The sequence below is a fragment of the Ceratosolen solmsi genome, unplaced genomic scaffold, assembly GCF_000503995.2.
Source record: "Ceratosolen solmsi marchali unplaced genomic scaffold, CerSol_1.0 scaffold45, whole genome shotgun sequence".
Classification (NCBI taxonomy): Eukaryota; Metazoa; Arthropoda; class Insecta; order Hymenoptera; family Agaonidae; genus Ceratosolen; species Ceratosolen solmsi.
Window position 1 is genome coordinate 1,162,587 of NW_011948436.1, and position 23,811 is coordinate 1,186,397.

General features: G+C 39.9%; 1 protein-coding gene across 1 annotated transcript in view; it reads left to right on the top strand.

The window, feature by feature from the left end:
* Window positions 1-1,200: 1,200 nt before the first annotated feature.
* The window catches only part of Tmtc2 (Transmembrane O-mannosyltransferase targeting cadherins 2), a 25,592-nt gene continuing 2,981 nt past the window's right edge, over window positions 1,201-23,811 (top strand). Inside the window, 10 exon segments of the mRNA XM_011503235.1 lie at window positions 1,201-1,448; window positions 8,861-9,101; window positions 15,507-15,803; window positions 19,004-19,550; window positions 19,553-19,841; window positions 19,921-19,976; window positions 19,979-20,299; window positions 22,036-22,150; window positions 22,659-22,744; window positions 23,207-23,451. Coding sequence (XP_011501537.1) covers window positions 1,363-1,448; window positions 8,861-9,101; window positions 15,507-15,803; window positions 19,004-19,550; window positions 19,553-19,841; window positions 19,921-19,976; window positions 19,979-20,299; window positions 22,036-22,150; window positions 22,659-22,744; window positions 23,207-23,451 — 2,283 coding nt within the window. The 5' untranslated portion in view covers window positions 1,201-1,362.

Below are 23,811 nucleotides of genomic sequence, written 5' to 3' on the forward strand. Positions count from 1 at the left end.
CGTGGTAACTAAGTTTCTTATACAAGTTAAAAAAAAATAAAAATTACTTGGTTAATATGAAAGAACGTTACGTTATGATAATATTTTTTTTTCTCAAGCTAGGATCGATTTATTATTATTATTATTATTATTATTATTATTATTATTGTTGTTGTTGTAAAACGTTTACATTATAGTGTTTAACAAATTATGTATTACATGGTATGCATACTCACTTAATAGAAAACTAGTTCAGTAAGTCAGCTTAAAGATATTCTTTATACTTTTCTCATTGTATAGCGTAATTCGTAATTACAATTTGAATTTACCAAAACCTATGGTGAAAATTTTATCAATCATCGGTATAGAAGTCCGTAAGTGAAATAAAATGAAATAATAAAACTGATCAAATGTGTATTCTGAAATTAGCGAATTGGCCACTTGGCGATAACTATTTTCTCTCTTTAGCGAGTGAAGAGACGCTGCATCGGTTCATTATTATAAGATTACGCGTTTCCATTAGGCATTGATTAGTTGGTAAGAATTTTTGAAAAAGCGCCCAGAGTGAAAAAAACGAATAGCAACTCGATGATAAAATCCGTCGTGTCTGTTGATCTGTTCTCTTCTTTCCTTGGTAAGATCGCGAGGACCTGACGGATGTTATCACGCACGTATCTCACGTTTGACCGTAAGCACTCGAGTCAAGTGCATCGCGTCGACGTCGACCAGCTAGTGGATTAGAGCCAAAGCGGCGACGGGAGGTAGTGGTGGGAGTGGTGTTGGTCCGGTGCACAGCTAATTGCAAATCGAAAATCTGACGAGTGGCGGATGAAGCGTCGACTAGCGACAAAGTAAATGCTACGGAGCGCGCGACTAGGCCCTGGACCAGCTACCGCCGCCACCACCGCCGTCACCGCCGCCGTCGTCACCGCCGCCACCGTAACCACCATTGCCACTGCCACCGCCATCGCCGCCTACCCCTGCCTCCAAGGACTCGAGGGCCACGGCATCCGGCAGCGGCATTTTCGAGAGGCTGGGCCTCGCTCTGTCGAGGTGTAGGTGCGCGCGGCTCTCGCGGTCGGGGGGACGGTTGGGCGAACGACGGAGGAGGAGGCGGAGGTCGGTGGCAGGGAGCGGGCGGCAGTTCGCAGGAGCGCAGGCGCCCATCCGATCGATGCTTCTCTCGGGCATGATATAAAGCTCCTAATGCTCGGTGGGCGAGAGCCAGTAGGCGATCGCGGCCTCCAGAGGATCGAGCGTCCGGGTCAGCCCGAGAGCTCGCGGTGTTTCACGCAACGATGACTCGGCCCGAGTGCGGCCCCGGGGGCGGCCCGCCTCCGGCGCGACGCGCAACAAGTTAGAAGGCCCGCCCGGGGATGCGACATGGATCTCCTCGCCGTAGCCTGCGCCCTCGTCGCCGCGGCCCTCTACTACAACACCCTATACGCTGGCTTCGTGTACGACGACAGGTGAGCCCTGCCCGACCCGGGCGACTGTCCCCACCGAAGTACGCAAATCGCGGTGGCGTTCGAGATGATAGGAGGAGCGCAGTCCTCCTTCATCCCGTGTTACTACGCTGTGTTACTACGGGCTCCGGCCCTTGGCGCATCCTAGTCAATTAAGATCCTGGGAGAGTCCTCTGCTCTTCGTCTTGAAGAGAACCTACCGCGAATCGTATCGTCCCCCCCCCCACCCCCTCCATCCCTCCCATTTTTTTTATCACAGCTCCGGACAGTCACGGATATGCGCTGTCGTACCGGAGACGTGGCCTTTGGTATTCGAACGGGAGGCACCGCGATACCTTCCTAACTCCTTTTTCCCTTCGCTCCATTGACAACTATACGTGGATCTAGACTGTGCGGGGCTTGTGTATGTTTAGCGTGCGCATATGCGTGTGCGTGAGAACGCGGCGTGAACGCATAGAAAAACGAGCTCCGAGTTCGACTCGGAAATTCAACCCCCGACGTTACGCTCCGGGAATTTTTCGTTACTTCACGCCTCTCGTATTTCCGTCGGCCTCCCGATTTTACATAAAGGAGCCTTCGCTCCACTAACTATCGCTGCCTCCGTATAATATTTCTCTTGTTTCGCGGATTAATATTAATCCGGCGAGACCGTGTCACGTTCAAATAAAAGCAATACATTTCAGACGCGGCGCGTATCTCGCCAACCGAATATGGAAATGTCATACTTGTTTCACGCTCAAGGAAGAGAAAAATATAAGCCGGGTTGATGAAATGGCAAAGTATGAGTACTTAGGTCGCTCGTGTTTATGAATAAGATCGAAATAAATGAGAGATTTTTAGCTGAATTTTAATTATCAACCGATATTTTTAATACCATTTTTTATATACGGCATTCAATTATTGAGATTTGTATTTTAGAGGTAAGCGAGAGTAAAAGTTGTTGGAATGAAATTGAGGTTGTGCTGAGAATGTTGTGTATTATCTATGTTGTCCATAGATGGAAGCCATTTTGTAATATCGTTGTTCGGTATTGGATTGTCAATTGTAAAATTCTAATCTGCATTTTAGACACGTGCACGGTTAGCTAACTTATGTGGATACAATTTGCAACTCGATCGACTCAAAGTAGTGACAAATATTACCAACTTTGTAAATGTAAGAAATGAATGAATATTTCATACAACAAAAATACGTCAAAGATGTCGATGTGCAAAAATTAAAGAATGAAACATAGAGTGTGCGTGCGTACGTGCGTACGTGCGTGCGTGCGCGCGCGTGTGCGAGAGAGAGAGAGAGAGAGAGAGAGAGTGAGAGAGAGAGAGAGAAAGAGAGAAATCAGTTAGCGTTTTATGCCGGTAACTTTGACACTGCAAATTTTCTTTTCATCAATTTCTACCGCCTCTCAACTTTCATACAATCTTGCCTGTTTTTGCATATCAAACGTATAACGTTACAGTACTTGTGCGCCAAGAATTTTTCGAGCGAAACGCGGGCTTTACCGTTTCCTCATTTTTATACCGACGAAGGCTAGCAAAAGTTTCTTGTTTTTATCTTTATCTCTTTTATGAATGACGAAGTTTTTCGTATTGTCGTTTTGTTTAAACAGCTTAATTAGTTTTAGCAAATGTTGACCGGCTGCCCTCATGATTAAAGCATTACAGAAGAGCGAATAAAGTAGTGCAAAGCGTAATGTAGGACACACCATTCTTATACAATGTTAATATCTACGTTAATTAATCTTGTCTATATTCAACGAAGAAGAGTATTTTTTTTTTTTAAATTTTTTATGTTTTTTTTTCTGTTTCAGTTTTCTTAAGTCTCTACTTTAATTAGAATTTTGATAATTATTCATAATATTCATATTTTATAAGCATACATTATTATGAGGTATCTTTCACTATAATTTATAAATATTATGTAGAGTCGAAGCTCCTTAAAAGCCATTTATTATTGTCATATTGTCACACAAATATCCATATAAACATATAAATATAATAAATTAATTATTTAAATAGTAAGTAAATGTTTTATTTTGCATCAATGACAATTGCAAGGACACATTACACAGCTTTTACAAATTATTTCGATATAATTATTATTAATTTCGGCACATTGGGCTCGGAAGAAAATTATGTATGTACAAAAGTACTTTAAAGCCTAGTAAGATATAACGTTGGAATATTAGTCACATTATATATGGTATAAAGTTGTCGTAAAGCTCATATATATATATATATATATATATATATATATATATATATAATCATTCGAGTCTTAAATATCTTATTTACTTATAATTTTCATTTTCAACGTTAACAATTCACGTACTTTAAAAGCTTTTTGATAATCATTTATATTAACTAACAGATGAACGATATTCCAATATGGAATCTAGAAATTAATAGGGCTGGAAGACACGAATAGAATCCAATATATTAATTTATGTAACTGTATTTAATACATTAACTGTAACTTTCGAGTATTTTTGTTGAAAATATAATAATTTAAATTTATAAAATTAACGAGTTTATTATAAACTTCATGATAATATAACGAGGTTATATTAGAAGATTTACCGTGGTAATTATGTAGATTTTATCCGACCATCTATAAAACATATTAATGAAAATATTAAAATACTTGGTGGCATATTAGTAGCTGCGCCAGTTTAGACGATTAAATTTCTTCTTTTTTTTTTTTATTTCTCAAAGTATAGAACAGTCTATGACTTTTAACTTATGTATATTACATACGAATATATGGATGTATTTATTAATGCCTGCAGGCGCTTTTGCAACACAGATTTTCATCAGACCGTGGGAAGCATTTTACGATTATAAACGATTACAAAAGATGAAATTTCGTGCTTCTGGTTCGATGTCGTAGACCGCAATTTTTTTGATGCGATGACAGTGTTGTAATAAAAGTATATATTATATAAGGTTCGATCTTAATACTTTTCAATAATCTACATCATTCAAAGTTATACTGAAAAATCCATTAAAATTGTAAAAACTGTGTCAAAGTAATTTGATCAAACCTAATTTTTTTCAGAAAAGTATTACGAGTATATTTTTGAAAGAAAAATTATGAGATTATTCCAATTTAAAAGTATTTAATCTTTATATATATATATATATATATATATATATATATATATATATATACATAATAATTTTCTTAAATAAATATTTGATAGTTGGCAATTTTTTTTACTAGTTTTAAAACCTAAACTAAAAAACTACGGTTTCAAGGCCAAATTTTGTGCAATAAATTTGTGTACGAGTGAATTGGATTATTATGATAATATATATAATAAGATAGATAAATAAATATTTGAAATAAATTTGCTTTACTAAGACGATAGATGTTCGAACTTAATATCTTGATGAACTTTGCGTTTCTTTTACATAATTATGGTTTAAAATTAATACTCTAATGAACTGAATGCATTTTATGATTAGATTAAATATTAAAATAATATAAAATTGAAAATTAAAATATATTAATATTATCAAAGATTAATATAATAATAAAAAATAAAATAAAAGCACGTGTATTTGTGTTTAATATTAATATAATTGCGATTTAATGAAAATTAATTGATATGTATTTTCCATTGAACTATTACATTTGTTTTCATATTTCTATAACTTGCGTAAAAATATTGAAATAAAACAATTTAGTGCTCATAAAAAGACTATTTTATGATTGAGGGTGGAATGAAATTACAAATATGAGGTTGGTAATAACGTTGGGACAGCGCAAAAGAGTTCATAGAGTTTGATCAAAATTTTATAATTGAAAATAAATGTTGTCTTTTTTCAAATTTAAAACCTAGTGACATCGTATTTAACAATAGAATATTGTATTACGAATTGTTTATGTTGTTGTTACAGTGAAAAAAAAATATTATTTAAACAATGGCCTATTAAAAGTAGCAAATCAATTACAAGGTTTCGGTGGTATACAACACACATAACTGCACGAATGATTTTACGAGCTCACACTTTATAAGTGACAATGAAAATCATTTTACTACGTATCAAAAAAGCTGTTCTTTTTCTTCTTCTTCTGCTTCTTCTTCTTCTACTTTTTTTTCTACTGTTACTTGGCATTTCTTTTTGCGATACCAAATTGTGTGGGAGAAGCAGGGCAATTTAACTTTGTAATTTGCAAATCGAAAAATAAGTTTTCTACATTCATTAAGCCTTTAAATACAAAAAAAAAAAAAAAAAAAAAAATTGAATCAGACCGCATAAATTATTGGCTTTCAACTACTACAGTAAATAGCTTTAATGGGTCATTTATTTTCCAAAAGTAATAGCAAGAAGACTAGCGTTAACCAAAGATAGAATTTTATTCTAAAGCGGCATAAATATCTCAGAAGACACAGTTGAAAGGAAATTTTAAAGCCACTCATCAAAGAGACATACCTTTGTCTATAAGCGCTTTTTACTTTCGACGAAATTTCTGAGATGTTGGTAGTTTTTCCTATAATACTCCCGACAACTCTCCCCCCTCCTCGCAATCCCGTTGCGATGCTTAACCGTACACACTTGTGAATCAAGACTCTTTCTCTCTCTCTCTCTCTCTCTCTCTCTCTCTCTCTCTGTCTACAGCATCGCATTCCTCTGGTTTGGGGGCTCGGTAATTGCTCCTTTAATATCATCGAGATTTTAAACAAGTTACCAACGGGATTTTCTTAATTAGCTCTTCCGGGGAGGGTTTTCTTTTTGCTCCTTTAATATCATCGAGATTTTAAACAAGTTACCAACGGGATTTTCTTAATTAGCTCTTCCGAGGATGGTTTTCCTTTTAGACGCATCGAGGTCCAATTTCGAGATCGCGGCGACTATACGCGGATTAGTGAACGAGGGAGACCGAGGGCGACGCGAAATAAAGAAACGATAAGTAAAGGTGACTTTATCGCGCGCGGCCTACATAAATCTAAAAGTATAATCCCCACGATAGAAGATCTAAGTGGAATATCATTTGGTCGGGCCCCGTAATTTTATGTAAAGTACATAAAACCTATCTCGTACTCTGTCTTGAGCTTCGGGGGCTGGCAACGTCGCTGCGGTACTCCGCCAGACGCTGGATTTGCAGAAGCGCCCCGACACCTGTCTTACGTGCAATACCTGTTGCCCCACGAGCCCATCGATTATTTCTTTTCTCCTGCTACGCAGCTACGCAGCCTCGGCACACATTAGCGCGAACGGCCCTCGACCACGCGATCCAGGTCCTCCAAGACCTCCAATTAGTCAGCGTCGTTTACCGGCCCAGCCGAGGTGACCCGAGTCCTGGGAAAAAAAACGGATTCCCCCCCCCCCCCGTCATCTCACCAAAATCCATCATACCCTCTCCCGTTTCACAAAATTCAAAGTTTTTTATTTTCTATTAACGCGGCTGCTATCTATTATCGCTGCGAACGAATCGAGCGTCCGCTTTTATTCGCGCTCGGCGGCTCCCACCTCTGCGCGTCGCGACGCACCGCGCAGCCCAGCGTTACATCCAAAGTTATGCCAGTCGCGTTTACCCGTGGAAACTCGGTGAAATCGATACCAAGTCCCTTCCAGCCGTTGCTCTGCCCCCGCAGTCCCCTCCCACCTCACTTCACCTCGCCCTCTCTGCCTCCTCCTCCTCCTCCTCATTCTCCTCATCCTCCTCCTCATACTCCTCCTCATCCTCATCCTCCTCCTCCTCTGCCACCACCTCCTCCGCCACCCCCCGCCGCCGCCGCCGTCCAATCCCCGCACTACCGTCGCTCGTCCCACGACTCTCGCCGTACACTCCACCTTCTTGCCCGCTCTACAGCCCCGACGTTTCTCCTCTCCCTATCGCCCAGCATCCCGAGATTTCCCCGCGATGTCGCACGCACCGATCGAGCCGCCCCCGACAATTTTCCCGACCTGCCAGTCCCCCGACCAGTTCTCTACTCAACTTCACCCCTTACAATTCCGCGCACTACTCCACTTACTTCCGAATCATTGCGCGCACTGCTCGTTCGCGTTTTCAATTTCGTTTGCCTTTGCCACGCTTTCCCTCGCTCTTCCCATTTTTTTCGACCGCCTCGCATATCTCCGCAAATCGTTGTTATATTTTATTCTCGGCTTGGTTATCTCCATTCCTCTTCCCTTCTCTTCCGAGAGCTCTCTATGCACTCAACATTCGCTTCGCAAAAGTAATAATGCAGCAGCGAAACTATCGACTCCTTATTACAAGATAATCATTGTCGCATCATTGTCTGCAATCATTCGCAGGAAAATTTAACAAATGTGTAAATAATTGCACAATTCACCGACACTCTTACTTTCACGTCATTTAAATTTAATACGGCCTTTTTAAAGCTAGTAAGGATGATAAATCGTCTTTCTAAATTAATATACGCTGTCGATTTTGATAATATAAGCACTCCCCAGTCGAACGAACTATTATACTTTTATTTGTAAATGATCGTATATTAGATAGGAGATAGATTAATATGAATGTTTGATTACTTAGAGATAGTGTTACCAAGCTTGCCATTGTTCAAATTATAGCACAGTAAGTTACACATATAAATAAAAATAAGCTCTTTCCGCCCCGTCTAATAAACTCTCCCGTCCCTACAAAAAGTTTTTCTTTTCTCTTTCTAAAAGAATTTTTATACATTTTTCTTTACAATCGATTTAAATGTCTTAGTCGGTAGATTGGTTTGCACATATTAACGTTTAACTAATTTTAACTGTGTCCAAAAAAGAGAGAAAAAATTTTTTTTATTTTACTTAAAATCTACTTAAAGATGTATTTAAGAAAGTGGTAAAGTCGAGAAAGTTCCGTAGAAGTACTTTTATCCTTGAGCAATTGTCTACGGAAAAATTAAGCTCCTGCTCTTTTGGGCCAACTTCTGAAGCTTTATATTTCCCTCCGAGTATGTTTCGTAAAGTTTGGCAGCCCAAATCGATTTCATTTATACGCGTCAGTACGTTGTCTCTCACTCTCACTCACGCACGCACGCACGCACGCACGCACGCACACACGCTCTCTCTCTCTCTCTCTCTATTATATCGTTGTCTTCTCCGCACCTGCCGCCCAATCGCGAACAAATTTTTTAACCATATTGGATGACCAGGATTGCTCGGGATTTTCAAGCAGAGAAAAATGCGAAAAGAAGCATAATTCTGCAATCTTTTGGATTTTGTAAAATTATAGACGAGTAGCTTAACGAGGAAAATTGAAAAAAGACGATCCCAAGAGTTGATGGCATCCTACGACTAGGGGGGGGGGAAGGGATGTCGATCGGAGATACGGAAGGCAGAAAGCCACCAAAAATTCTTCAATTGAAAAATCCGTTGCTCAATGAACTGTCATATCCTCCCGCTCATTCTCATTGTGGCAACGTTTAATCATTTAAAATTTCGATTAATTCACAGGCGAGCTATACTGACGAATGCTGACCTAAAGCCGAGTACACCTTGGTCACGACTTCTGGAGAATGACTTTTGGGGCACGTCGCTGCGGGAACGCGGATCCCATGGCAGCTACCGGCCTCTATGTGTCGCCACTTATCGGCTCAACTACTTAATGGGAGGCCTCGAGCCTCTAGGCTATCACCTGGTGAACGTCGCCCTCCATGCGTTCTGCACGGCCCTCGTTGTTCGGATCGCTAAAAAGGTGAATGTATAAAGTATTCGTGTAAAGTATCGGGCTAGAATGGGGATTGGAATTGGGAATTGGGATGGGGAGGGACAGTGATACACACGTGCCGAGACTCGTTTATTTTTCTCATCGCTAGTTGACGTTGAATAGTCATATAGGGGACTGAGAGGAAAATACAAGAATTGTAGCTTAATTTTCGTATATTCTATTCTGCAGGATCTTTTGCATAAACTTATATATTCGTCGCTCATCTCCTGTTTACCTTAAATATTTTACGAATTGAAAACGCTTTTTCACGCGTGATCCCAGACTATTGATTTCGACAATTTTTTATGATTATTTTACGCAATTCATCCAAGTTCGTCAGATTCAGATTTTATCTGGGCTGCAATGTCGTTTTGAAAAATATTAAAGGAACTACGGTAGAATGCAGATAAAATGCAAAAATTTTGATGAAGTAACTTATTACTGTACTCTCGCGAGCTCGTAAAAAAGTTGGATATGCAAGATAATTTATGAAACAGATAAGTTTTCGTCATTGTTTTTCATATTCATCTTTGCCATTTTCATAGTTAGATTAATATTTTGTTTGTAATAATATTTTTATTGTACAAATAAGACATATATTAATAACGAATGTTGCAAAGGTTGTTAACAATGATAATATTGATATAGACGCAATAATAGATGCAATAACGTTAGATTTCAATACAAACTTTTCAAAGTTGCATTTATTTAGCTGACGTATCGAATTTTTATATATTTTTTAAAGAGTGAAGCACCATATGTCGGATATTCATTATTATCAGTAGCATTGATTTGTATGTATGTTTGTTTTTTTATTAATAGTATAATCCGTTTAAAATCAGTAATTATGAATGTATGTATAAAGCTTAATTTATGACTCAAATGGGGATAGTGTATGTGTTGGGAGTAGGTGTAACCATTAGATTTTAACGTTTTTCAGTGGCTCTTGGATACGATATTTCTTGTGCCATTAAAAACGTAAATGCTCTTCTAATTATTATTATTATTATCCTAAGTTAATAAAAACTTAAAGGCATATGATACACGATTAGTAAAATTATTTAGTGTAAATAGATGTTTAAAATTATATATGAAACTTAATAATTATTTGTTAGATAATTGTCGAAAGCAAGAATGAGCGAGAGGCGATTATTAAATATTGATTTAGAGTAAGGAACGTATGAAAATACGTGAATGTGTGCGTAAATAAAGTATGAGATTGTTTAACATTGCGTCTCTATTAGATATAATAAATACTTCTATTAAATGTATAAATATTAAAATCTTTTTATACTCCTTCATATTTTTTAAAAACAAATTATATATATATATATATATATATATATATTACTTACTACAGTACATTAATTTTTTTATGCATTAGCATACGAATATTTATTAATTGTTCATTATTTAGAAAACTTTGCGGCATTCGTATATATTGGTTTATTATATTAATCACACATTGTAATAATTAATTAAAAATTTTCTCTATTAAGAAGCCTTTGCTTTTTCACTTTGTTCGATTATTTAGTTTGATATGCTTTGGTTTAATTATTTCTTGTAAAAGTGACAGATTCTATTTGCTCTTCATAATTCAATTTACTATCTACGATTACAAATATTTACATATTAAAGTATTTCTAATCAGAAGAAATAGTATATAAAAATTTCAAATAAAACATTATGAAAAATAATTTACAAATATCAAAAAAATTCTTACATATCAAACAAACGAGGTATTATATATTTATTAGGATCATTAATATTACGTAAATTACTTAAGCAGCCTAATCATTTGTATTTAACAATTCTTAATGTTTTTATTTACTTACGTATATCTGATCTGTTTTTTTTTGTTTATATTTTGCGGCGAGGATTGTTTTTTTTGTAAATGCCTAAAGTAAAATCGAATGGATGAGCTACTCAATGTGCATACTAAAGTAACGATTGAATTTTTTCTTAATTACAAAAATAATTATGTAAATATAGAAAACGTTCTGCGATCTTTTATTGAGGGAAACTAGCAGTTTCATTAAAATCCATAATAATTCATTTTCCATTATTTACATTCAATGCTTAACTTTTGGAATGAGTTATATTGTATGATTATATTTCTTGTAGAATATTGGCCGATAAGAAGGTCAGATAAAAATCTTATTCTTTCAATATATTGAAACATGATCAGATTTTATTTGGATTTCCATTCTTTACTTTAATTATGTCTTATGAATAATAGAAGCTTGTATAGCAGTTTCATAAAGTGAGATTCGCAGGCTCTTTGCATTTTATTCCCGGGATTTATAAATATGTTTCGAATTCTTACTTTTATATTTGATAGCAATAATGAATTGTAACGACGAGCGAATTCATATGTGGATAATGTATTTTTCCCCCTTTTTAATGGGGGTGGGGGGTGGGGGGGGGGGGGGGATCCACCCGTTAATAAAAGACATTTATATCGAGTGGATAAAGAATGAGAATTAGTTTTCAAATTCGTTGATAATAGAATTTTGTAAGACCTCAAAGTTGAAAAATGACCCTGGAGACCCCGGTGAATGGTAGCTGCAAGGTATAAAGGGGGAGTATTCGAGTGTCGAAATCATTTATTATTTCGATTGCTTATGCATTACGTAATACTTGAGATATGGTTAAGAGAAATTAATAATTACGCGCCCCACTATGCGAGCTTATGGAATAGCTTTTCTAGGGCAATATGCTTGCCGGAGAATTTACGGTGGAGAGCGGTGGAGTGGGGTGGAGGGGAAGCGAAGTGAAAGATGATAGTCGAAGGCTTAAGATGCTCCTGGAATAGACTAATCGAATAAGCGAATCTGGAGGCTTTGGTATACGAGGTTGCTAAACGACTTCTAGAGTTCAAAATTGCCAACTGCCAAGGCCGAAGATTATTTTCATGTTGTTGGGTTTTCGTCAATAGCTAAGACGAGGTTCGTCCCCCCCCCCTCCCCGCAAAAATGGTGATTGGTTTTGCTAATTTACCTTCTTTCTCCTTGGTAGACGCGGTCCGCAGATACTTATCGACGGCTAAGGAATATGGAAAAAAAAAAAAAAAAAAATTCTTCAACGATGGTGTCGAATATGGGTAATTTTTCCGGTTAGCAATGGGCTGTGAGATTACGTATTATGTCATTGCTTAAATTGTATTCACATTTTGGAAAAGCAACTTCGGTCCCACAGAAACGCAATTTTTATTCTACAGATTGTCATAAATATATGTGAGCCAAACTTTTATGAGATAATAGGATTAGCTTGACTGTTATATTTACGTTATCGCTGGTCAGTCCGATGGCTTTTGTAACGAATTATATTAAACCGAGATCACACGAGTGGGGGAGCAGCTTTCTTTGTTCATTTATCTGCCCTTATTCATCTTGGTTTATGCGTATCCAGTATTTTGTATTTTAGGGTGGATGTATCAGTGACTGCGGGTCAGTCCGTTATTGTCGTTAACGTGTATTTTTATGTATCCGAAGATATTACATCAATTATTGTATCTTTATAACGAGGCTTAATTTGCAAACCCTACCTAGTTTCCATGAACTTATTAAAAATCTTAAGAGACGCGCGCCTCTTGCAAATCAATACTAACCGGCGTGTGCCATCGCAAAAGAAAAAAAAATAATATGGCTTACGTGACAAAAACTCTATAACTTTGCTCGTAAATTATTCTCTTAATATTTCATATTTATTGTGCTTATTATTATTGTTACTACTGTTGTTGATGTTGCCGTTGTTTGTTGCTGTTGTTGTACTGATGTTATCGTTATTATTATTATTATTATTATTATTATTATTATTATTATTATTATTATTATTATTATTATTAATAATATTATCGTGATTGTAATCGTTGTTGTCGTCATTAATGCCGTTGTAATCTGATGATCATTATCTGATAATTCATTATCATTTCCTTAAACGAGTCTTGCAAGTTGAAAAATTGTTGAGCTCGCTCGAATCATCATACCAAGCGGCCAGACGCAATTTTTCTTCGCTGTCCCAATTACTGGGCTCTTATACAATAGCTAGTCTTAACCGCCCAAGTCAATTTTAACTTCGCGTTGTAAATATAACGAAGCGAAGTAACTAAAAATATTCGCATTCTTCTCAATTTTTGTTCCTCCCGGATAAATGGCCTAGGAATGAAAAAAATCGTATAACATGTACATTTAGGAAAACAAGCTTTAATATGAAAAATTAGGGTATAATTTCTGCAGAATAGCCAATACCGAGTACAAAAATACTTTGCATAAAGAACGAGCTATATGTTATTACAATTATGTAAAAAGGTTATTTTCGTAATCGTAGCGCAATTATGTGTAAATTAATTAGGAAATTTAATATTCCATGACAGTGTAATTATTAAAAATAATTATAATAAGAAAATGACAATGGCAAAGTTAAAGAGAACATGGTATTTTAAGTTTGGTATTCGAAAATAGAGAAGGTAGAATAATTGACACAGAGTAATTCGCCTTTTGCATTTTCTGAGCTCACCATAATATCTTCGAGAACTTCATTTATTTGATTAATAATTATAATTTTCTCATCTTACTCTCTATTTAAAAGCATTTTCTTTCTTTCTTTCTTTCTTTTTTTTTTTCTTTTTTTTTTTTTTTTTGTATTATTGATGTAATTATTATCAAAGGCATTTTAAAATATGATAATTACTGTCAAGGGACGATTAAGAGAGAGAGAGAGAGAGAGAGAGAGTGTGTGTGTGAGAGAGGACGACGAGGCAAGAACGAGTGCTTATGTTAAGAATATTCGCTGATTTCATTCCGAAGCTCATTATATTCTATTAAACGTCGTTAATTGCAGACAAAATTCTGTATTTGTTTTTACGAATGACCTGTGGTTATGTATCACAACCTCGGATTCGCCGCTCCTGATCCATGAAAATAAAAGCCTGTCGGCTAGGGCAGGCGTAGTCCTTTAGTGAGTCTAATTACCGTTTCTACGGAAGGCTACGAGTGCAATCTTTACGGTTCAACTCACACTGCTCTCATGGAGGTAAAATTTCTTGGAGGTAAGCCTTTACTCTTTCGTGATGAGATAAAATAGAAACTGTTCTGCAGTATTGGTAATACACGATAGTAAAGAAGGTACCTTGTCGAATTGATTGAAAGACAAAATCTTTTTCCAGACACAAAGTCGTACGCTCGTGCCATTCGTTTTGCATTTCAATTTGAGCAGATGGCAATTATTTTTCTCTTTTCATTCGAATAAAAGCTTGATGCACTCTCTAAACCGATACTCGCAATTAAATTAATTAATACAACAATTTTGCGCGGGAATTATGTTTGGCACGCACGCTTATCGGCTGACGAGAAATTATCTTAATTTGATAGGGACTGAGGGAAAGCGATGAGAATGAAATTATGACACTCAAAGAGATTCTTACTTTACAAGGCGATCATTACAAGATCCAAAATTAGCGCAATAAATAAGTAATTTTAACGAAGTTGTGCCTTGTTTGAACAAATTTTTCTCTCATCGCGGCGGGACATAAAAATCTCATCGTATTCGCAAGGAGCATTTGTTGGAGACGTACAAAGAGGAGCAAATCAATATGGAAGCTTTATTTGTAAGTTCGAGCTGCAGCCGGGGGCCCATGAAGAAGTTTACGGATAAAATCCATAAAGTTTATGGCGGCCATGTAATGTGATTAGGATATTTTAAGTTTGTTTGTAAAGGAAGGCACTGGATAAGATTGTCCTCTTATTCGTCAGATATGGATTTCTGCGATTACCTTCGGTGGAGATTGATCGAGGCCTGCAGATGTCGTGGGTTGGTCTTCTGGCGACAGAAGATAAAAATTTAATGGCGCGTATAAACACTTGGAGGACTCGAAATTTCTTTAGTCACGGGATACATTGATTGCTGCAAGGGCGGTTGGGCTGCGAGGGTCGGGTGGGCGATGGTGAATTGTCGGCGTGGAGAGGGGGAGGTGGCGGTGGCGGCGGTGGCGGCAGCGTCATGGGAGGGCTGCAGGCGTAACCCTGCAAACGACGCTTCGAAACTCTACTTAATCAAGCGATATCGCCGGGAAAATGTCTTTCCTAATTTCATATATCAGCGAGCCTAGACGCCTCCGCCTATTTTCCTCTCGCGCCCAAAGCGCCAAGTGTTTGCCGGAGCTGATTGCAACTTACTTAGCCGAGCGCCCGGGAACAAAGCACAGCGCATCGAGCGATAATGCCTTTCTTGTAAAGTCGCCGCCACATGAGACGAAGGGACGATAAGGGGCTGGGAGCATCTCGGTAACGTCACGTACGATTTGGCCGTCCTCCACCCCTCCGCCCCGCCCCCTCCCCCGCCCCCCTCCTCACCCAGTAATCCAGCAGCTTGCTCAATAAGTTTGTACCGCAGGTGTTGCCGGGTCAGACCCTGGCCCAGGCGATAGCAGGACTGCTTTTTGCCGTCCACCCAATCCACAGCGAAGCGGTCGCTGGTATCGTTGGTCGGGCCGACCTCCTGGCTTGCCTCTTCGCCGAGGGCGCTTTCCTCTCCTATGTGGCTCACTACGAGGGCGGACGGCCGATACTTCATTTGCTGCTCACCCTGCTCTTTTCCATTCTGGCGACCCTCGCCAAGGAGACGGGCATATCCTCGTTGGCGCTCTGCCTCCTCTGGGACTTTTGCCATAGCGAAACTCTCCTGCGCAAGGTAATAATTTGTGCGTCCGTCGGGTGAACCGAGCCCGGTCACCGCTGACCCTCCATTATGTCTATCCGGACAAACGCTCACTCCCTTTACTTCGGCATTTCAATTGACCGCGCGCTATTCTTCATCCCTCCTCTTCCCCCCCCCCCTCAACCTCCAACCTCCCTTCCCATTAATCGGCTTTTTAACCATCTTTTCTTTTAACGTTAACTCGTGCGCGCATTATTCAATTGATTGAGACTGCGAACAAGATGAACCCGAAGCTGGATCAGGAATCATCGGGCGACAGTGAGTAAAGTTTGCGAGCTCGAGAGCCTACGAGGCCAGGCCGAGCTTTAATATATAGGTTTTTCTCCTCGGCGACAAGCTCTTTAATTTAATACTCAACGCGCTTTTTTCAAATGCCGCCACACTGGCTAGTTGCGCTATGTAAATTGCTTTTACGAGGAATGCTAAAAATAGGATAGTTCGATTTTTTGGTTTTGGGTATTCGTATTTGTATAATACCTATTCTATAAAGATTTTCTATAAAAATGTTAAAAAATGTTAGTGACATGTAGATTTAATAAAAGCATTCGAACCGGTCAAAGGATAAAAAAACAAAAAGCGAAAAAGAAAAATAACAAAACGACAATCGTTATTTAACTCCGCGTTTTTTTTTTTTTTTTTGTTTTTTTTTTTTTGGGAATTCGCCTGTTTGTAATTTTCAACATTATTCTCTTTGGATAATTGTAAAACTATATTTTATAAAAAAACTGTATACAATATCGTGTGTGCATATTAATCTAAAGAATCATTCGCGTTAATAAAGTTTTGCAATGCTCTACATTGTCAAAACAAAGATGTATATTTTCTTGTCATTTTGTACGTGTATTGGCTGGTGTGCGTTCATTTCCTTTTCTTTTCTTTTTTTTCAACGCAACATCGAATTTGACATGGTATTTGCAAGATATGCTTCAAGCAAATCACTAATTATTAAGCATATCTATCCATTATTTACTTTCTTAATCGCGATGAAAACAGTCGGGTCACGCTAACTCTTTATCTCAAATGTTTAATCTACAGTCACTCTATATTAAATATCCAATAGAGTATTGAATAAAAATAATAGCTATATGTGTTTGATAGATTAAAAATGTGTATTTATTGATTGAATAATTGGCGGTGATTTATTGAAAGTGAGAAAGTTAAAAATTTTCGCAGCAATAAAAGCCAGATTAGGACATAAAGGATGCAAGTAATATGAAAGCATCCAACATTTTGTTTATATTTATCTGTTACGTGTGTGGTCGAGCAAATTAAACGAGTTCACACTTGCATATCCTTTAAATCAGTTTGGGAATTGAATTCTCATGGATTATCCACAAACCGTTTCTATAAATTTCGATAATACATAATATAAAATCTTGCACGGATAATCTCCGATTGTGATATTTTATAAGAAAACATCAAAGTATAATGTATCTATTTATTAAGTGGAAACGCAATAGCCGAGGAGATAGGAAATATTTTTATGAAGAAATGATTTTTTGAATCATTTACTTAAATTAAATGTAGTTTTTAGCAAAGTTCCTAGCGAGCAATACATTTATGAGGCTAATAAAATTAAAAGCTTCTTAAGCGTATTTAAGAATCCGTATTGAAGTGATAATAAACGGCGGCACATTATTTGCAAACATCGATAATTCGATTTAATGCTTTAATTTGACGGTATTTGCAAGTAAAATACTTTTTGCTCTTGACTCTGGATGTTTCTCGTTAGCTCTTTACCGATAAACTAAATCCGACATCCAGATTCTCGTCCGATACGACGTTCCTATTTTTGATACGAACAAAGTCCCATTATGCTAATCAGGCTCGGCTTAAATTTCTATCTCTCTATCTCTCTATCTCTCTCCCTCTCTCTTCCCTCCCCCCTTTCTCTCTCTCTCTCTCTCTCTCTCTCTCTCTCTCTTTACTTTTCTTTATGCAAATTCTAATTTTAACCGTATACATTTGCGACAACCGCTTTCTATTTGTGTAATTTGACGTGCCATTGTAATTCATTATTTGGCTGTGTTAAAAATATTACTTCTTCAATTCAAGATTATCGAGTTTTTTTAATATTGATGGGTCGTGGGACGTGTGATTAATTTCATAATATTAGCAAGCAGCGCTCAAATTTGACTAGTTATCGATATTTCATCGTGCGAAGTGCCGCCGTCATGTACTCGTGTATCATTTATTATAAATCACTACATTATCTCTCTTTATAAGGGATCCATTTATTTTTAACGTTTAAATAAAAAAAAAAAATAATAATAATAAAAAAGAGTAAAAAAAAAAAAATTAAAATAAAAATAAAAAAGAGTTTTTATAGAAAATTACGCGTAGGCTCTCTAATAAATATGTAAACTTCCGAGTAAAAAAGTAATAAAGTGAGCACAAAGTGATAAAAATATAAAAACTTTAAGCGTTTTTCTCCTTTTTTCGTTTTTATTATTGAATTAACTCTTATGATTAATATCTAAGCTCTAAAATATTCGATTAATACTGACTAATTAATGCTATATACTTGATAAAGTAATATACGAGGCATGTTAATATAAAATAAATAAAAATCCGAGTATAATTAAGTTGGATGAGTTATAACAGCAGCGCTTTATTTATAATGTATTTTAATGGAACAAACAAGGATTATTTATATATAATTACACAGATGAATCCTGATATATATCTGTCTGACTGTTCGATAACGTTGGCTGGTATATATCTTTTAGATTATTATTTCGGTAAACAATACGCAATCTATTCGTAACTGGAAGCACAAATCAACTGTCAACCATATGTCAACGAATTAATACACAAATAGTGTTGATATTAACACATATAAATTAAATATATTTTACAAATATCTCCCTAGTTTTGTTATTACGGTTAATAGCCAGTCAATCAATCTCCTCGACACGTTAAATGCGTACGAGGGGAAAAAAAAGCAGTGCAGTTATTTTTATTGCCAGAAGAAGCTTTTAAGATTTTAATATTTAATGCTGACTTCTATAATAACAGTAAGAATTTTCGTTCGAGCTCAATGACACGCAGTCGAAGTTGAATTAACGTCCGGCAAAAGTTCTATTCGACTTCAAGCGATTTCGCGTTGATATTTTTCGGAGGAGAGCACGAGCTTCTACACAGCTAAGCTGTGTATAAACATTGACTTGTAGATGAAGAGTCGCTGGCCGTCGTCGACCCTCGTTGCCGGCAGTCTGGCCATTATCACACTGGGACGATTACGCGTCAGCGGTGGCAGGGCGCCGGAATTCGCGAGTGCCGACAATCCGGTGGCGCGGCATCCTTCGAGGCTCACCCGAGGCCTGACCTTCCTCTACCTGCCCGCGGCGAGTCTCGGGATGCTTCTCTGTCCGTGCTCGCTGAGTTTCGATTGGTCTATGAACGCGGTGCCCATAGTGAGCAGTATCCGCGATCCCCGCAATCTCGAGTCCATGCTACTCTACGGAAGTCTGGGCGCCGCCATCCTCTGGGCAATTCGTAGCCTGCGGCGTGCTGCCTCCCAGCCAGCTCACCATCGATCGCGCACGAGGTTTCTAACTTTAATCACTTTTTCTTTTAATCCGTACCATTTTAGCTTTATTCGCTCATCATTATCGCCTCTGGCTCCAGGTCGGAGCATCAGCAGCATCAACAGCAGCAACAACAACAGCAGCAGCAGCAGCAGCAGCAGCAGCAACAGCACCAGCAACAGCAGCAGTCTTTGTTGAGCGGTTCCGGCGGATATCACGGTGATTCGAACAGTTGTTTTTTTGGTTCTGGACTATCAACGGGTCTTTGCCTCCTCGGTTCGACATCGTCTTCATCGTCGCGATGTCCAGTGTGTGCAGGCCGGCGAACCGGTGCTTGCCACACCGACGGTTGTCGCGCCGCCAACAACAATAACGGCCCCGTCGCCGAGTGTCACTGTCCCAAAAAGAAGCAGCATCAATTACTGCAGCAACAGCAGCAGCAACAACAACAACAACAACAACAACAACAACAGCAGCAGTAGCAGCAACAGTACCAGCAGCAGTATCAGCAGCATCTACAGCAGCAGCACCAGCACCAGCATCTACTGCAACAGCAGCAGCAGCAGCAACAGCAGCAACAACGGCACGTGTCGGCAAGGTGTGGGGCAATCCTCGTGCCCTCCTCCTTGCTCACGATACTCGGCTTTCTCGTCTTTCCCTTTCTACCAGCGAGCAATCTTTTCGTCTACGTGGGCTTCGTCATCGCCGAGCGCATCCTTTACCTGCCGAGCATCGGGGCCTGCCTCGCCGTCAGTGCCGCCATCTCAGCCTCCTTCAACTTGGCGCGACGCAGGGGCTTCGTAAGGCTCGCCCGGGCCATTCTCGTCCTCACGGCAGCGCTCCTCAGCTGCATGGCCGCAAGGACTCTTCTTCGAAATGCCGACTGGTACAACGAGGAGAATCTGTATAGGTCAGCTCTGCGCATCAACCCCCCCAAAGGTACATCTCCTACTCGAGTTACTTCACTTTCTGTGCGGGATCTTTCAGCCAAGATCGTTTCGCTCACCAGCACTTTTCGATAAATTACAATTCGACGAGCGCGTCCTTTGGTCTCGATCGATTCCACTTGCCGTCCCCTCGTATTATACGCCATCAATAATAACTTATTTGCCAGATGAGTGCGTTTGTCCTTCATTTTTTTAACCCTTGATCTCCAATTAATTACGTATTTTCGTGGTCGTGGACGTACGTCTACTACGTCTACTACGTCTACTACGATGTATTTCCGTCGCGAGGCTAGTCGCTAAGCCTCTCGAGGGCCATTTTTCTTTAACGTATTACGTCAAAATTCGCAATAAGATAATGCAAGCTCCGTAACAAATAGTTTTCAATAATTTATATTTATTGTTCGATTTTACGCGTCTAATCGGATCGGATACAGCTATGTGAAACGTGTAATGTAATGTAAAAATCACTGTTCAGCATAAGATGTTAACAATCAATTATCTTTTATTTTCATTCGTAATGACATCGATAATGATATGATGACTGTTGTATGCATACTGTGCGTATCGTAAAAATAAAAAGATTTAAATTTAAATTGAATTATCGACGAGGTCAGCAGGCAGAATTATTAAAAATTGCGGCACATTTCGAGCGACTCTGTTCTTACAACAAACAAACGGCAAAATTTTCATCATTATATCATTTATCAATTGGTATAAATTAAAGCGAACGAAGTAGGGCTTTACATAATAGAGGAAGATTGAAATTTGGAGAGCAGTTGATAATGGAAAGTGTGCTCGCAATAACAAAGCGGCAAGCGTAGCAGCAGCTTTATAATAAAATACGAATTCGATATGAGAAACGGCGGTGGAAAGTAATCAATTATTTTTCAGTCCAGAGGTATGTGTATATAAATAATGTACAGACTGACAAGGAGCGACACTGAGAGTAATCTACAGCATCCCGTGGAATAATAATCCCCGCGCTCGCTTTCCGAAAGAACGAATTCCCTCCGCGGGCGTTTAAAGAGTCGCAGGAAGTTGGAAAAATATAACATCGGCGTCCCAAAGTTTTTTCATTAGCCAAGAATGAATCATAAAAGTTTAACGCAATAGCTTAATCCGAGTACGCGCGGACTCGACATTGTCCGGGCCGGGCTGCGGTATTTCGATATGCGCTCGCGAGCCGATGAAAATGAAGGAGGAGAAAATTGGGGATGTCCGAGCGAGCGAAGATAGGGGCAGGAAGAGAACGGGACAATTAAGATTAACACTGGGGTCGGGTCGGTCATGCTCGCAATAAATAACTTATCTTATCTTTATTGCAACCTCGTATTCAGCGGGTCCTTTCCTCCGTCGCGTACACGCGTCGTCTCCTCCAGGGAGTTGGGCGTTCGGGGGAGGTCGGGGGTCTCCCGCGGGTCGGGGACTGCGAGCGCGGTACCCCCACATTCATCAGGCGGGAGATTGATGCGTCTCGGCGACGAGCTTTTATTAAAAAGACCGAGCTCCGAGATAGCAACTGATCGATACACGTGCCCGCGGTTCACTTCCGTCTTTCCGGTATACGCGCCCCCGTAATCGTTAGCCGTTTGCCCCGCTCGGCCCATCGCCACAGAGGGAGTCGGAAGGGAATGTGATTGGGGGTGGGTGGGCAGATTGGTGGAATGGTTGGGGAGGGGATGAGAGGTAAACGAGAGGTAAACGAGAGGTAAAACAACTGGGTTTCAGCTTACGGCAATTTGGGCAGCGTCCTCAGCGCCCAAGGACGAGTCAATGAGGCGGAGGAAGCTTTCGTCGAGGCACTCCGCTATCGACCGAACATGGCCGACGTGCACTACAACTTGTAAGTCTGCCTCTTTTTTTCCCTTTCATCCTCGAGACATAGAGATAGAGATAGAGATATATATATAAATATATATATATATATATATATATATATATATATATAGAGAGAGAGAGAGAGAGAGAGAGAGAGAGAGAGAGAGAGAGCGAGAAAGCGTGAGAGCAATGGGATGGGAGGGGGTAGGCGGATGGGATGGATGGTGCAATAGGACCGGAGCAGGGAAAGGGGTCGGACGGACGGATGAGGGGGTGGAAGATGAGGAGGAGGATGAGGAGGAAGAGAAGACGAGACGAGAGAGTCCGACTCCTCGTCCTCCGCGATGGCCGCGAAAGTGAGAGTTCGCTCTTGCCCATCGCCGGCGAGTCGATAAGCCGCGGGCAGTCTGGGAAACCACGATAAGCTTGGACCAATGGCCGTCGTGGCCCCTCGATTATGCTCGATTTTCTCGCTCTCTTCTTTATTTGCCGCCAACCCTTGTATCCGCACACGTACGATTTTCCTGCCGTAGGGGCATTCTGCAGCAGGGCAGGAAGAATTACGAGGAGGCCATTCTTAGCTACCAGCGTGCCATTCACTTCAGGCCATCCCTCGCGCGTAAGTATACCTCCTCGTGTCTCAGCCCCCGGGCAACGTCTCGGTGTCTTTTCAAGGCCGTCGAGAGCGTCCTCGAGAACGTCCCCGCGTAATTAGTCATTCTCGCTCTTTCCAACTTAATTCGAGCACGTGGGCTAAGTAGCGAGTCGCAGATTGAAATTTCCGAGGAGCGGCTGACAAATGCGAGCATTCGTCGGCTCCGGGGTCGCGCCCAAACAAATCGCCGATCGTTGTGTCAGATACGAGCGCTAAGTAATAACCTCGAATGTTGAAGCGGCGGCGGTGGGGCAGGGGGGAGGGGTAGCGAATGAGAAAGAGAAAGAGCGAGGGTGAGAACGAACGACGTGGCGAGTGGTGGCTGATACACTTTGGTGGGAGAACGATGAGGAGGAGGGGGAGGGGGGATGAGGAGATCGAGCGAATGATTAAGAGGATGCCTTTGCCGCTCGACGGATTCTCTAGAGGCGTACGTGAATCTGGGAGCGACGCTGGCGTCTGTCGGCAGGAGTACCGAAGCCGCTGCCGTATTGAGGACGGGCGCCTCCCTCGACGGCTCGGCCCTGAAGGATAAGAAAGCACACGAGGCGGCGAGGGTTCAGGCTCTCCTACAACTGGGTTCGCTTTACGCCGAGCAGGGTAGGCTGCATAAAGCCTTGTCTTCGTATCGGGAGGCCCTCAGGTTGCTACCCGACCACTACCCTCCACAGGTAAATTTTTCTTCTCACTTTGAGAGGGACTGGCGGCTTACAAGGAAAGCCTGCACGTGCGGCGGAGGAGAGGTTGCGTTGTAGCGGTTGATGGGACCTTAAGACCAGCTCTTGGCGCGCTCGGATAATGATGCTGTCGAATACTTTTGAATTTGCCTGTTCAGTTTCGCGAGGAGTCAGATTTCATCTGGGCCCAAGCCTCTATTGCGAGTATTATAGCCGACTTAAATTAAAGTTAAAGTTACGCAGTTTTTAATTAGTGCCTGCATTACTGTGGTGAAGCAGGTGTAGCGCATCGAGCAGACAAAATGGAAACTTGCTGGATGTAACGTGTCGTCATCCGCGAAACTTCAAATTATA